This window comes from Equus asinus, chromosome 27, assembly GCF_041296235.1.
Source record: "Equus asinus isolate D_3611 breed Donkey chromosome 27, EquAss-T2T_v2, whole genome shotgun sequence".
In the NCBI taxonomy this organism is placed as follows: Eukaryota; Metazoa; Chordata; class Mammalia; order Perissodactyla; family Equidae; genus Equus; species Equus asinus.
In genome coordinates, this window is record NC_091816.1 from 2,093,592 (window position 1) to 2,106,909 (window position 13,318).

General features: G+C 43.3%; 2 protein-coding genes across 3 annotated transcripts in view; one reads left to right on the plus strand and one right to left on the minus strand.

Moving 5' to 3' along the window:
- The first annotated feature begins 3,604 nt into the window (after positions 1-3,604).
- On the plus strand, positions 3,605-6,848 carry DKK4 (dickkopf WNT signaling pathway inhibitor 4). Its single transcript, XM_014837787.3, has 4 exons — positions 3,605-3,860; positions 4,898-5,048; positions 5,514-5,657; positions 6,466-6,848. The coding sequence occupies exons 1-4, from the start codon at positions 3,750-3,752 to the stop codon at positions 6,714-6,716; spliced, it is 657 nt and encodes a 218-aa protein (XP_014693273.1). The 5' UTR covers positions 3,605-3,749; the 3' UTR covers positions 6,717-6,848.
- A 1,054-nt stretch (positions 6,849-7,902) lies between these two features.
- Positions 7,903-13,318, minus strand: part of POLB (DNA polymerase beta) — a 31,440-nt gene continuing 26,024 nt past the window's right edge. For both annotated transcript variants that reach the window (XM_014837786.3, XM_070500043.1), the window contains 3 exons: positions 9,837-9,901; positions 9,167-9,306; positions 7,903-8,145 (listed from right to left, as the gene is read on the minus strand). In XM_014837786.3, coding sequence (XP_014693272.1) covers positions 8,051-8,145; positions 9,167-9,306; positions 9,837-9,901 — 300 coding nt within the window. In that variant the 3' untranslated portion in view covers positions 7,903-8,050. The remainder of the gene's footprint in view (positions 8,146-9,166; positions 9,307-9,836; positions 9,902-13,318) is intronic.

Here is a 13,318-nt window from a genome sequence, read left to right on the forward strand (position 1 = left end):
CCAGGGGGCATCCAAACGGCAGCATCTTAGGGCTTCCTTGGCTGTGCGCCTGACGCGGCTCCCGGCGTCTCTGTTCGAGCCAGTCGCTGCGCAGGGACCCGGGCTGCGGGGGGCGCTGCGGCGCTCTCTGCCGCGTCCGCTGGGGAACTTGGCGGCCCGACCTGCGCGCACAGAAAGGGCCTGTCGAGCCGACCCGTTTTCAAAGCCTTGCTCTCCCCGCTTTCGGCTGTCTGTCCTCCTGCTCCCACCGCCCCGTCGCCTCCAGTCCCCACACAGGAGACGCGGCCGCGCCGAGGGGAGGCCGCCACGGGGGCGTCTCGTCCAGGGTGCTGGCACCGCGGCCGAGGAGAGCTGCGGGGGTGGACGGGCAAGCAGCCCCGGCGGATTGGAAAATAGTCCAGAAGTCGTTTTGCGGGGAGATTTCACATACTTACTTGCCTCAGAATTGCCCTGGCTTTTGAGGACACATAGAAATAGTAGCCTTATTGCAAAATGAGGCCTCAGGTTAGGGGCGATTTTTCTTTGATGAATTGGATTGAGCAAACAGCCGTTGAGATGGAAGGGCCATGTGTTACGCTGGGCACTGAAGTTCACGTGATGATGGAAAGCTCTGGCATGGAAAATGGGTGAGACACATTTGTTTAGAGTTTTATGAGTGTCAGTTACTATACCGGGCCCTACACGTGCATTCACACAATGAACCCCCAAAATACAGCCGTGGGGGAGTGGTGCCAGCTTTACAGTTGAGGATACTGAAGCCTAGAAAGGCGACGTAACTTGCCCAAGGTCACAAAGTTACTATAAATCCATTTATTTGTGCATTCACACCTCCATCACATAAACAAATTCATGGAGCTTCCATTATGTGTCCCGCAGGATACGAAGATGAATTAGCCGTGGCCCTGCCCTCCCAAGTCTTGTCTTCTAGCTGTAAAGGCAAATGCGTAGACAATTAGAAGAGAGTTTTCTAAGTGCCAAGAGAGGCAGGTGGATGCACGGGGAGTGGGTGCGTTGGGGGTAGAGGAGGGGCCCGCCTTGTGATCAAATCAGATTGGCCTGACTCCAAATCCTATACAACACAGACAGAGACCGGGACCGGGACCGGGAAGTCTGCTTTCTGTCTTGTGCCATGCCCCCATGCCCTGCGTGTAAGTCTCCAGTGTCTGGCCCTGCCCGGCTCCTCTCCTCTGTCTGTAGGAGGCCAAATGGACAGCATCAGTCCTGGAAGACGTGATGGTTCGTCTTCCATCTTGATATTAGATGTCCAGCAAAGCCTTGATGATTTGGACAATTTTCTCAAGGCCAACTGTCGCCTTGCCTCTTCTCACCTGCTTTCTGGCCTGAATCCCCTGTCTGCAGTGCCATCACCATCCACCCAGTGTACAAAATGAGATGTGGAGAGTTAGCTCCTCCCTCTCACTCACTCCCCACCCCCCACATCAAATGACAGGCTTCAACTTCAGAATCCCATCCTTTGCTTGGTTCTCATTGTCACTGTGTCACTGCCTTATGCTGACCTCCTCCTCATAATGGGGGCGATTGCCCAGCATCCCCTTTCACCTGCCACAACCCTAGCTCCATACTGCCACCAGCACCGCTTTCCTAAAAAGCAAATGAGATTGTGCCATTTTCTATCTCAAATATCTCTGTGTATAAATCAGATCTCACATTTCCACTGCATCTAAAATAAAACCCGATTGTCTTTGTTTGGTACATTGGGTTCTTCACAGTCTAGCCTCATGTCATCCCTCCACCATCTGCTAGAGTCACACAGCATCTGTCCCTGGAACCGAAATGCTCCTCCCTGCACGTGCACAGCTTCCCCTCTGAGCCTGGGGTAAGACCACCCTCTGCTTCTCCACCTAGGAAACTCCTACTCATCCTGCGACACCCAGCTCGAATATTCCCTCCTCTGCAGATGCATTCCTTTATTTCTCCAGAAGGTCTACTCGTGCCCTCCTCTGTGATCCTCCAGCTCTGAATTTATACCTTTATCTTAGTGCTTGCCGTAATACATTGCAATCATCTCTCTCTCTCTGTCTTCTGCCTGATACCAGCTCCGCAGGGGCAAGGACTGTGTTTTATCTTTTGTTCTCACATCTAACCACAGGTCCTGCTCTCCTTTGTCCTTGGTCCTCATTGTCCAACTTCAAAATAAATTCTGTGACACACCAGTCACCAGGCGTATCATATCATCCTACGGTGTTTGACGTTGTCAGTTTAAGTGAGAAAAAGTAGTACTTGCAGCAGAAGTCGCTCCCGTCGCATCGTGTGAGTGGCAGACAAGCAGCACAGAGCGAGGAAGAGTGCTGCACAGGGGCGCCTTAGGGCGGCTGTATCCGCAGGTGAATGGCCCTGGGCTCTGAGGTTGAGAAGGTGCCCATGGTATGGACTGTCAATGCACCGAAGTTAGGTTGTTCTGGATGGAGAGCCAGGAATACTCACATTGCAGCTGACGGCGGAGAAGACGCAGTTTTAGATTTTAAAGGGCACCTCACACCTGAGGTACTAAGATGAATCTGCACTGAGAACAATGAAAACAATGAAGAGAGAAAAAAAGGAATTTTTTTGACCCAGGTCTAGATTGTTCTACCCTAAAGTATGTAGGCATGGTGAGCATATGTCTAAATTACTTGACTTCTCTCACAGTCTGGCTGAAAAAATAATCAGACAAAAAAGGAGGAGGCAGAAGTTTTTGAAAGTTCAAATTAGGGAAATTGAAAACCCATCTGAAATCAGCTAGCAGCTTGGGGGCTTGGTCCACTAAGGAGCTTAGCACAGAGCAATGAGGATGAGTACATCGCCCGTAAAAGGGATCCAAAGCTTCCTGTTGAATTGTCTAAATCTCTATAAAATGGGCTTTCCGTGGTTGTCGCCATCATCAAAAAAAAAAGGGATTTTTATAAATCTCATTATTTTTCCTAATTAAATAACCCTAACTTCAAACAGTTCAACTTTCATTTTAAGGAGAATTCTTTTCCAATTGACATTTAGTCGGAACAGACGCTATTATGTTCACACTTTTTGAGCTATTGGATTTTTACATCTGGATGCCAGAGCTGATCAGAAGGCGTTTTCCCCCTTTTCTATCTGTCTTCGCTATCTGAAGCACAGTTTAAAGTGTCTCAGTATAGTTTGTAACTCATTAGCTTTTGGCATCCTCTACGGCATATTGGCCAGTGTGATTCGTTCTTTCTTTGAGCACAATTAGCTGTGAAAGGAGATCTTAGAGCAGACCCCCTCCACCCCCAAAGGATTATTGGAGGTAGGAAATGCAGGTGATTATCAGAGTCTGCCTTTGATACAGACATCCTGCGCTCCGGCTAGCCCTTTGAACTAACTTTGATATGCAATAATTAAGAGGGATCCAACCCCTGGAGGAGAAGCCGCTGTGGCCCTGCCTTTTCCCTCCCTCTGTGGAGTCCTTGTTTTGAACTATTGATCAAACAGATTTGAAGGGATTTGTTGAAGCCTGTGTGGGGTAAGAAGGAAGGAAATGGAGGAGGGTGGAGGAGAGAGATGAGGGGGCACATCTGGCTATAAATAGTTTCAGGAGGAACCTGCTGGTCAGACCTCCCTTATCCTATTTCACACACCTTGCTTCGACGAAGATTTGCTTCTCTTTCAGAAACAGCAGTTACAGACACTAGCTAAAGCTTCCATTTTGGCCAGAGCTCTGTGAGGGTTCAGAGCCACCTCGCTTCGGAGGACGTGGAGTGCTGAGAGGGCTGAGGAGACCGTGCGGAAGGATGGAGGTGGTGGTCTTGCTGGGGCTCAGCTGGTTCTGCGCTCCCCTGGGAGCTCTGGTTCTGGACTTCAATGGCATCAAGAGCCCTGCCAAAGTACCAGGGGCTCAGAAGGTACAGCACAGCTAGGGAGGGGGGGGACTCTGTGCGCTCATTCTCAGGGGGTGCTGGACTGGGGTTTAAGGGAGTTATTCAGATTAAGGTCTGAAATATCTTAACCAGAAGGTAAACTGGTTTGATTTAGGAACTGGGAAGAATCCAGTGGCCTTAGCATTAACATTTTAAGTAAGCAAACTGACTTTTCAAGGCATCACCTATAAATTTGCCTATAAATCGGGGAGTAAGCTAACATTTAGAAAGCTCTACCCTGTGCCAGACCTTTTATACATAATATCTTATTTAATCTTCCTCACAACTTGAGATAGGCAAGACACCTCCTCGTTACAGATGACAAAAATGAGGCTCAGAGACACTGAGGAATTTAACCAGGGCCACACAGCCAGGAAATGTGGGAGTTGGATTTTAAACGCCGAGGGCAAAGGTGCATTGTATTGTCACCTGCTCACTTCACAGAATTGTTTTACGGATTCTTTCATATGTATATGTACAAAAAAGCATCAACTGTAGATGAGAAAAATTGGCCTTTGGTATCTGTTTCTCTGCAACGAGGCATCGCCCCCAGTCAAAGGGCAGCTCCCGAGAAAGGCTCACCGGGGCGCTGAGATGGGCTGCGCTGGAGTGAAGCATCATGCAGGAATGCCACACGCAGCAGCAGCAGCGCACTGGATCACCCTGTAGCACAGCTTCTGGAGTTAATAGACACACGGAAACATCTCACAACCGTCCGTAAGACACACACGGAAAATGTTTTCTTCCGTTTTCACAAAGAGCAGAGGAATATTAAATTCTGAGTTTTAAAAGTAGGATGATTTTTCAAACACGATAACCTTCGCAGCACATAGGTCTCTTGGCTGGTGGGTTGATCTCCCCTCACTGGGAGAAAACCAATTGTATTAAAAAATTAAGATGTCGCCTAAAGTTTGTCACGGCCATCAAAGTGCCACTGTGATTTGGCCTCCCGCCCTGAAGTGGAGAGTCAGCTCATATCTTGTTGGGTTCCCCAGCCCTGTGACAACAGGTTCTCTTCACAGGGTTCACAGTGCTTGTCTGACAAGGACTGCAGTACCAGGAAATTCTGCCTCAAGCCCCGACATGAGAAGGCATTCTGTGCAACATGCCACAGGCTACGCAGGAGGTGCCAGCGCGATGCCATGTGCTGCCCAGGAGCGCTCTGCTTGAACGGTGAGCTCTTATACCCCCTGGCAGGGCTGCTTGCCTCCAGCCGACAGTGGCTTTTACACAGTGAAGAAAGCATCTGCATCTCATAGACTATTTCCAGACAGGCGCTCTCTAAGATTTCCTGGATTCATTCTTGAAGTAAATTTATGCAGCTGCCCTTTCTAGAAGCAACGAAATAGTTTATTTCCTGGCAAAAACTCTTGCCGGCAATTTGGAGATTAATAATTTTAAAGGAAGGGTTCAAGTTGTAATCTTTCAAAGTCTCCCATCTTCACTTGAATTCCACTAGTTACTTAACTACCTTCTTTGCCATATGTGATCACGTATTCAGTGCATATGTGCCAGAAATCTAGAAATTTACATATAAACAGAAGGCAGAGGTACTGCCAGGCTGTCACAGTATGATAATCAGCATGTCTGTGGTTCTAATCCTTGAAGTTAGTAACTCTACCCCTGCTTGTCTCTCAGATGTTTGTACTGCAACGGAAGATGCAACCCCAATATTGGAAAGGCAGATTGATGACACAGATACCAAAGGAACAACTGAGCATCCAATTCAGGAAAACAAACCCAAAAGGAAGCCCAATATTAAGAAATCACAGGGTAGTAAGGGTAAGAGCAATATTCTGAGTAAATCTTTTTTAAGAAAAATATTTTCTCCTTCTAGGCTGTTAAGGATAGGCTGAAACTGGCTTTTTTCCTCTCCGCCCCAGGAACACACAGGGGGCATGTCCTGTTCCTAATCTTTCTGTGAGCAGCTTGGGAGAGTATGTAAGGTAGTCATCAGGCCAAGAGCACAGGGGAATAGCCGTAATAACAGACTGGCTAGCAAAAACACTTTTGTTTAATTGAATTTTACACACACATCTTTTTACACTCTACAATTCAGCAAATGGCAGTTTCCCTTTCTAGATGCTCAGGATACAAAATAAAAGAGAGAGAAACATAGACGCATTAACTTTTCATTCTCGGACAAAATACAAACTTCACTAAGATGCTTTTTACAAAATTGTAGTCTCAAATTCCGTTCTTTGACATAAAATAGCTAGAATGTTTGAAGGTGGTGAACTGGCCATTCTTGTTTGTGTCTTCAGGTTAAGTGGCCCCTTTATAAGTAGTTTTTGTATCAGTATAAATCCCATTTAATAAAACACTGATGAGTGATACTTATTTCATTTCTCAAGACAGGAAATCCCTTAAATGCTTTAACTTTACAAAACTACGGATTCTGTTAGCCAGGACTGAAATTCCCATTTCATTATCGCTTTCAGCATAAGATCTAACTCTAGGAGACGTGCATGCTGTCTTTATTTTTACTTTGTGGCCTTCGGTCTTACATCTCATGCCGTCAGCCCAAGAGCAATCCCCCAGGTGCCACTTTCCCCGTTTCTTGGTAAAGCCCGTGTTAATGTTGTTACAGGACAAGAGGGAGAAAGCTGTCTCAGAACTTTTGACTGCGGAACTGGACTTTGCTGTGCTCGTCACTTTTGGACTAAAATTTGTAAGCCAGTCCTTTTGGAGGGAGAGGTCTGCTCTAAGAGAGGGCATAAGGATGCTGCACAAGCTCCAGAAATCTTCCAGCGCTGTGACTGTGGTCCCAGGCTATCATGTCGAAATCAAGTGACTGGCAATCAACAACATGCACGGTTAAGCGTATGCCAAAAAATCTAAAAAGCTGCAAATATGTCAAAATAAAGACTACTCTTTATTGTATTCAAGCAGAAATCCCAGACATTAATTTTAAAATCTTTCCATACAGTTATCTTTTCAAATCTTGTAGTAAATGAAATAGACTGAGCTAGAGAACCGTGACATGCGACCTTGTGACGAATGGGAACTAGCTTAGGCTTTTTGTATATTTGTGCAGAAGAGAGATGTGATTCTATAACAAAAACAATGTAATTTTTATCTAGTGACTCAATTAGTTCAACTAAATCTTTAAGTAATTTCTGGTGAAGTTCTGGTACCTTACATTAGCTTTGGGGGAAAATAAGTGACAGTATCTGCAGTTAAATTAATTCTTGTATCTTACTAGTGAAAATTATCACAGCAAATACTATATTTTTCTTTAAAGCCCTATTGTTTATTTTCTTTCAGTTTTTGGAAGGGAAATGCCATTTCACTACAAAATAATTTGGTTAATAAAGAAATAAGATGCAAAAGGTAGTAATCTTATGTTTGTATAGTCCTTTGCAAGTTACAAAGCATTTTCACGTATTCTGTTTTCAATAGCTTTACTTACATTTGATAGTTTTTTACATTTTGTATTTACATAATTTTTATATTTCATAGGTAGGGTTTTCAAGAAGTGTTTTTACTTATATATTTTGACCATTTGAACTTAGACATTATGTTGGAGGAAAACTAGAGCCAAAAAGGTGAAATTGTTGTTTGTGTGAAGTATAAGAGGGGTAGATGTTAGAAGTGGTTTTTGCTTAGGGAAGCTCTTTCTCATGGATTACAACCAACTGCTATAGATTTCATTTAAGAGATAAAGCACACACCTGTTCTTCTCTTTAAGTTACAAGTATATACTACAGAATTGAATATGGACAACCAAAGCAAAACAATTAAATTCAAGAAGGTCCCTAGTTTCTAAAAAGTATTGAGCCACCTTCCAGAGGCTAGCTTCTGGGTGCACCTTAATTGACTAATTTGTAATTAGTAAACAGGAGGAAAGGTAGTGGGGTAATGTGGTTGATAGCATAAAGGCTGAAAACGAGAAAATAAAAATTCCCATTAAAGATTAGCTATCATCTCATCTCTTAATTCTCTCTACTAAACCCTAAGTAAAGAGTGATCCATAATATGTAAATTTAAACATATTTGCTAACAAAATAAGAACAAGATCATCTGATAATAGTATAAGAGGCTTTATTGACTACAGTGCAAACTAAGCATGAAGAAGAAACAACCACTTGAAAACACCAAAGACCCTTACATAGCAAAGGTTAAGAAATAAATTAAGACTCCTGTGGGGCTACGCCTGGGAGGAAGGGCAGGCCTCATTCACTTCGATCCTTGGGTTCTCGGTATTTCCACTGGATGTAGTCAAAGATGTCTTTCTCACTATCCACTGGCAGGGGCTCTCCAGCAACCCCTGCAAGTAAGGAGAGAAAAGGAACTTACTTGCGACTGTGTTTTGGAATTTAGTTACAGAGGGTTCAGGACTGAGAGCTGTATGGGACTCCCTTTCAGAAGAAAAGAAAATAGTTACCAAGCCACTAAAAATAAGACAGCGAGTGCGCCTGGCCTCCCGCACGAGCTTGTGTTTGAGCTCTGTTCACGTCCACTACCAGTGCTGCAAAAGGAACCTGGGGATCCCAACTGCGGCCGTTTGGAGTGAGCCAATTCACAATCTTCCTCTAGGCTGAATGTCCATTGTAGCCACACGCATTACATAAAATACCCTAATCAGTTCCTTTGCAACTCAAAATGTGGTCCCTGAACCAGCAGTATGGGCATCACTTAAAAGCTGACTAGAAATGCAGAAGCCCGCTCAGACCCACTGAACGAAAATCTGCATTAAGGAGGCCCCCACGTGGCGGTACACACACTGACATGTGAGAAGCACTGCCCTAGCCTTCCAGGGATCAAAGTCTTATTTTATGCTTCTAGGACACAATCTTCAATTTCCTAGTAGAAAACAGCAAACCACATGGTATACAGTGAAATGTTAACAACATCCAAAAAGCAGAGACTAAGAAATTCTTACTCTCTAATCTTCAAAAGCATGAGGCCAAAGCCACCAAGTTTGGCCTGGCACTAAAAGCAATGACACCTGGGTTCTTCGGAGGTCTTGGAGATACACGTAGAAAAATAAAACCCCTCTAGACCAAGACGATGTTTTCCTGCCCATCAAGGGTACAAGGATTTCATCCCATTCTAGCAGAGCTGGAAATAGCTCTTGCATCACGGGCCTTCAAATGAGGATCTGAGAGCGCCTATGGATTATAGCTCTTGTGCTGCCTGAGGGACTAACGATACAAAGAAACAACAATTACCAGGCACAGTGACTTAGAGGCTTTATGACAAAGCAGAGGTGCCAAACTGCAATATCTTTGAAAATAACTTTCTCTCCAGATGACGGCACTGCCTCTCACGCGGACACAGATACGCACCCGTGACTCCCAGAGGACGGATTGTGTACTCGTTGATCGTGAAGCCCTTTTCTAGCGCATGAGCTCTCATATTCTTATTGAAAATATCACTCCCGGTGAAATAGAGAACACCACAGTAATACTGGTCCTTGGGTATTAATCTAAGAAAGACAAAAACAAAAAAACTGATAAATCTTTCACTATACATTTCAAATTTTAGCAAAAATAAGACTCTGAAATCAATAAGGCACAAAAAACACCTAAAATAAGTCTCTGTGGTCTGACAACCTGAAGAGGAGACTATCATTGGGTGGACTACTGACCAATTCCTTCAACCTCGCGGTTGGTTTAGGTTTTGGTCAGCTACGCTCTGGGAGAGGGATGGAGAAGTAAAAAACAGTATCACTTATTACAACGCACTTGCCCCACGCAGGAAACTGCTTTTGAGCTATGTAAGGCAACATGGTGAGACAAATCTAGAGAAAATCTAGAGAAAATACATCAGATTCTGTAGACAGTCGTTATTCTTTACACATTTTCAGGCTAAACATTGTTTATAGCAGGCACATACAGCCCTTCAGAGCGAACAGGAGTCCTAGACATTTATGTGAATGCCAAGTCCTACAGAGGGAGGGGGAAGGGAGAAAAGAAGGAAAAACTTAATAGGCCAGCAACAAATTTTGAGTAATACCTGATATCAATTCTCCTGTGTGGGCGCTCCTTTCCATCATTTTTACTGGGAAGCTGGCAAACACCCTAAAATGGATATTTAGAATAATGTTTAAAGATGTTTTAAACTTAAAGCTTAATTTTAATCAAATGTTGCTAAATGTGAGGTTATTTTTGCTTTCACTGGAGGCAGTTTTAGGAATCAGAGCACTTTTAACGTAGTAGCTTTTCCATGCACTACATATTATCACCACCTTCTATTACACTTCATGATAACTGAAGAACTATGTGAAACAGCAGGCAAGCACTCTACTTGTGAGGGTGTGGCCTTTGGGTGATTCTAAACAAGAAATGAATCAAGTAAAGCACCAAACATGATAGACACCAAAACAAACAGAAAAAGCAACTTAGGGACCGGCCCGGTAGTGCAGCGGTTAAGTTCGCAAGTTCCGATTCTCGGCGGCCCAGGGTTCGCCGGTTCAGATCCCGGATGTGAACATGGCACCGCTTGGCAAGCCATGCTGTGGTAGGCGTCCCATATATAAAGTAGAGGAAGAAGGGCATGGATGTTAGCTCAGGGCCAGTCTTCCTCAGCAAAAAAAGAGGAGGACTGGCAGTAGTTAGCTCGGGGCTAATCTTCCTCAAAAAAAAAAAAAAAGAAAGAAAATGCAACTTAGAAGAAATGAGTATTTGGGGAAAGGAAAAAAAAAAGAGCTATCAGTAACATTTTCCGATAACAGAAGAGATTCCATCCATGAATAAGGGCAGAATACCACAGAAAAAGAATGCTCAAGGAAAAGGTTTAAATCAAAATAAAAATTGTGATAGCAGAAGTAGAAGAATTTGAAATTGAGGAAATCTCCCAAAAATGAGAAAAGGCAGAGAGATGAAAAATTTAAAAGATAAGAAAATTCCTTCTCTACAGTTGAGTTTTCATTAAACTCCTACAGTTTGTAAACAAAATTATCAAGGTCTGTTTTGTTATCTTTTCCTTTTCCAGAAAAATGGGGGAAAATTCTGGACTGGGCATCAACCCATAAATATGTAAAAAGAGCCACAAACATCACCCAATTTCAAATGCCACATTCTAAGAAAAATATACAAGTGACAGGCTTCTGGTCCTCAAGAATACTCAAGTTGGTATATACAAGTCACTAAAAGCCATGCTTTTTCACTAAGCAACATAGAAAAATTAAAATCTAAAACCTAAAATGGGCATTTTCTTTAGCTGTTTCCATAGCTGAAAGATTAATGAAACCTGTTTCTCTTGAAAATATGAAACCTACCTTCTTAGGCACTAACAAGTTTCAACTCAATCTTCAAATGCATCAGAAATGGTTTCCATCTGGAATTACCGTGAGGTATTTCCTTCCGGATGTGGGTGTCTGAACGCCACAGGCAGTGATCTTGCCGTCTGTCACATCAGTAACAGGATTTCATCTAACGGCTTTGCTCCTTTCCTCGAGGCTAATTTTGTCTCCAGCACTTTTTCTGAAGTGCTGATGTTAAATAATTTCTCTGTGTTACTGTAAATCCTTTATTAGCTCGAGTGGATTAGTTTTGTTTGGCATTTCAATTAGGGAGCTTCATGCTGAGTGTCTGAAATGAAGCCTCTTCATTTCCTCAGGGTAGTCAAGGAATCTGCTATTGTCCCTTGAATCTTTATTGTAGGTATTTCACAGAAAACCATCCAAGGCCGAACTTGCACAAAATGCTAAAATTTGAATGGTACTTATCATATACACGGCAAACAGGCATCTAATGCAGAGGAAATTATTTTATTTCTTTCAAATGTTATATTCACAGGAAGAAAAGCTCAATTAACTAAAGACCCTGATTTTACATGAAGATTTGGTACAACCCTGGCATTCCTAACGTTTGATCACTATTAGTATAAAGGAATTTATGTTCTGAAGATAACTTGAAAAAAACACAGATGACCACACCTTTAAAACTATGTAGTCACCGGTTATAGCAACAAGAGGTTTTGAAATCAAGTGGATACAGAAAGAAAATGGTTTATTCCACTTGATAAGCTGAATTCATTTTGCAGGCAATTTTCTTTCAGAACCCTAGAGATCTTACCATCTTTGGATATCTCCGCCCATGCTCCTGGACTTAGGCTCACTGCTCCGACTCTTGCCTGGCTCTCCTTCCCCCAGGTACCTGCTGGGCTAACTCCTTACCTTAAGTCTTTCCCCAAGTCTCATCTGCTCATGGAGGCTGCCTCTGACCGGCTCCTGCACTCCCATCTCCCCAGACCCCACTTTCTTCCTTTTTTTAGAATAGTACCTATTATCTTAACCTAACGTGCAATTTCCCTATTTTTTATGTTCATTGTTAACTCCCAGTCCCTCCCCACACCCCCCAAATAAAAGTTCTACTTAAAATTCACTGATACACCCCAGCTCCTAGAACGGTGCCTGGAATGCAGTAGATGCTGAAGACATCTTGCTTGAAATGACTGAGCACCTCATCCCATTGGCACTCAGTCTCCCCATTCTGTTCTTTCATATATATCGTCCTCCTCTCTGTCTATCCCTTCTCTTGTTCCCCAATTTGATCCTTACCAGGTCACCTTCCTTTACTGATCTACTTCCAAACAGAAACATTATATTATTTTTCTATTATTATTATATATTATATTAATACAGCACTCTCTACAACTCTCTGAAGATTCACTATCTTCAAAGGACATTTGTACAAACCCGTCCAAGTTTCCAGGTATATTATGTAATTTGATTTGCTTAATAGTCCTTTGACAGAGGGTAAATGTATCATTTTATAGATTAAAAAAATTAAGCCTTTAGAAGTAAAGTGACACAGTGAACTCCTAATGGCGCAGAGTAATCTTTGCTAGAGATCTAAGTACTAACCTTCTATCTTCTGGATGCAAATCTATTCTTCTACAGAAGCATACCGATGCCCACCTGCCCCTTGCAACAGGATGCAAATCACCTCTTACTGCCTCTCTAATGAATTGATTTGAAACTTGACCTGGAGTGCGTCTCATCCTAACAAATACTAATTATAAACGTCAAAACAGCAGGCTCAAACATGGCATTTTTTAAGCCTCAGGGAATATATAAACCACCTGTATAGTATCCAAACTTTACACAAAAACCATCTACTAAGATGGATTCCCGTGTCACAACATAAAAGACTTAGTTTCCTGCTCTTATTGTCATCTAAGCCTTCTACACTTTAAAAACAAACAAAAAACTCACCACCTTATTTTTTAACCTGTTTACTTCTGGAAATGGATTTGGAAGATTCCCCTTCTGGCAGTGCCTGTACATGTGCTGCCAGGAGTATGACTGGGAGAATGGGAAGGCAAGAGAGAGCAGAGTTTCCCACAACTCCAGCCGTATGCGAGGATGGGGGGGCGCCCTTAGTCTTTCGTATGTCACACGCACAGAAGGGCTAAACTGGCCTGCTCTGTAGCAGGCCCCGGGATCTGGCTGTCCCTGCACTTCCTAGACAAAGTCTTCTCTTCTTCGACTG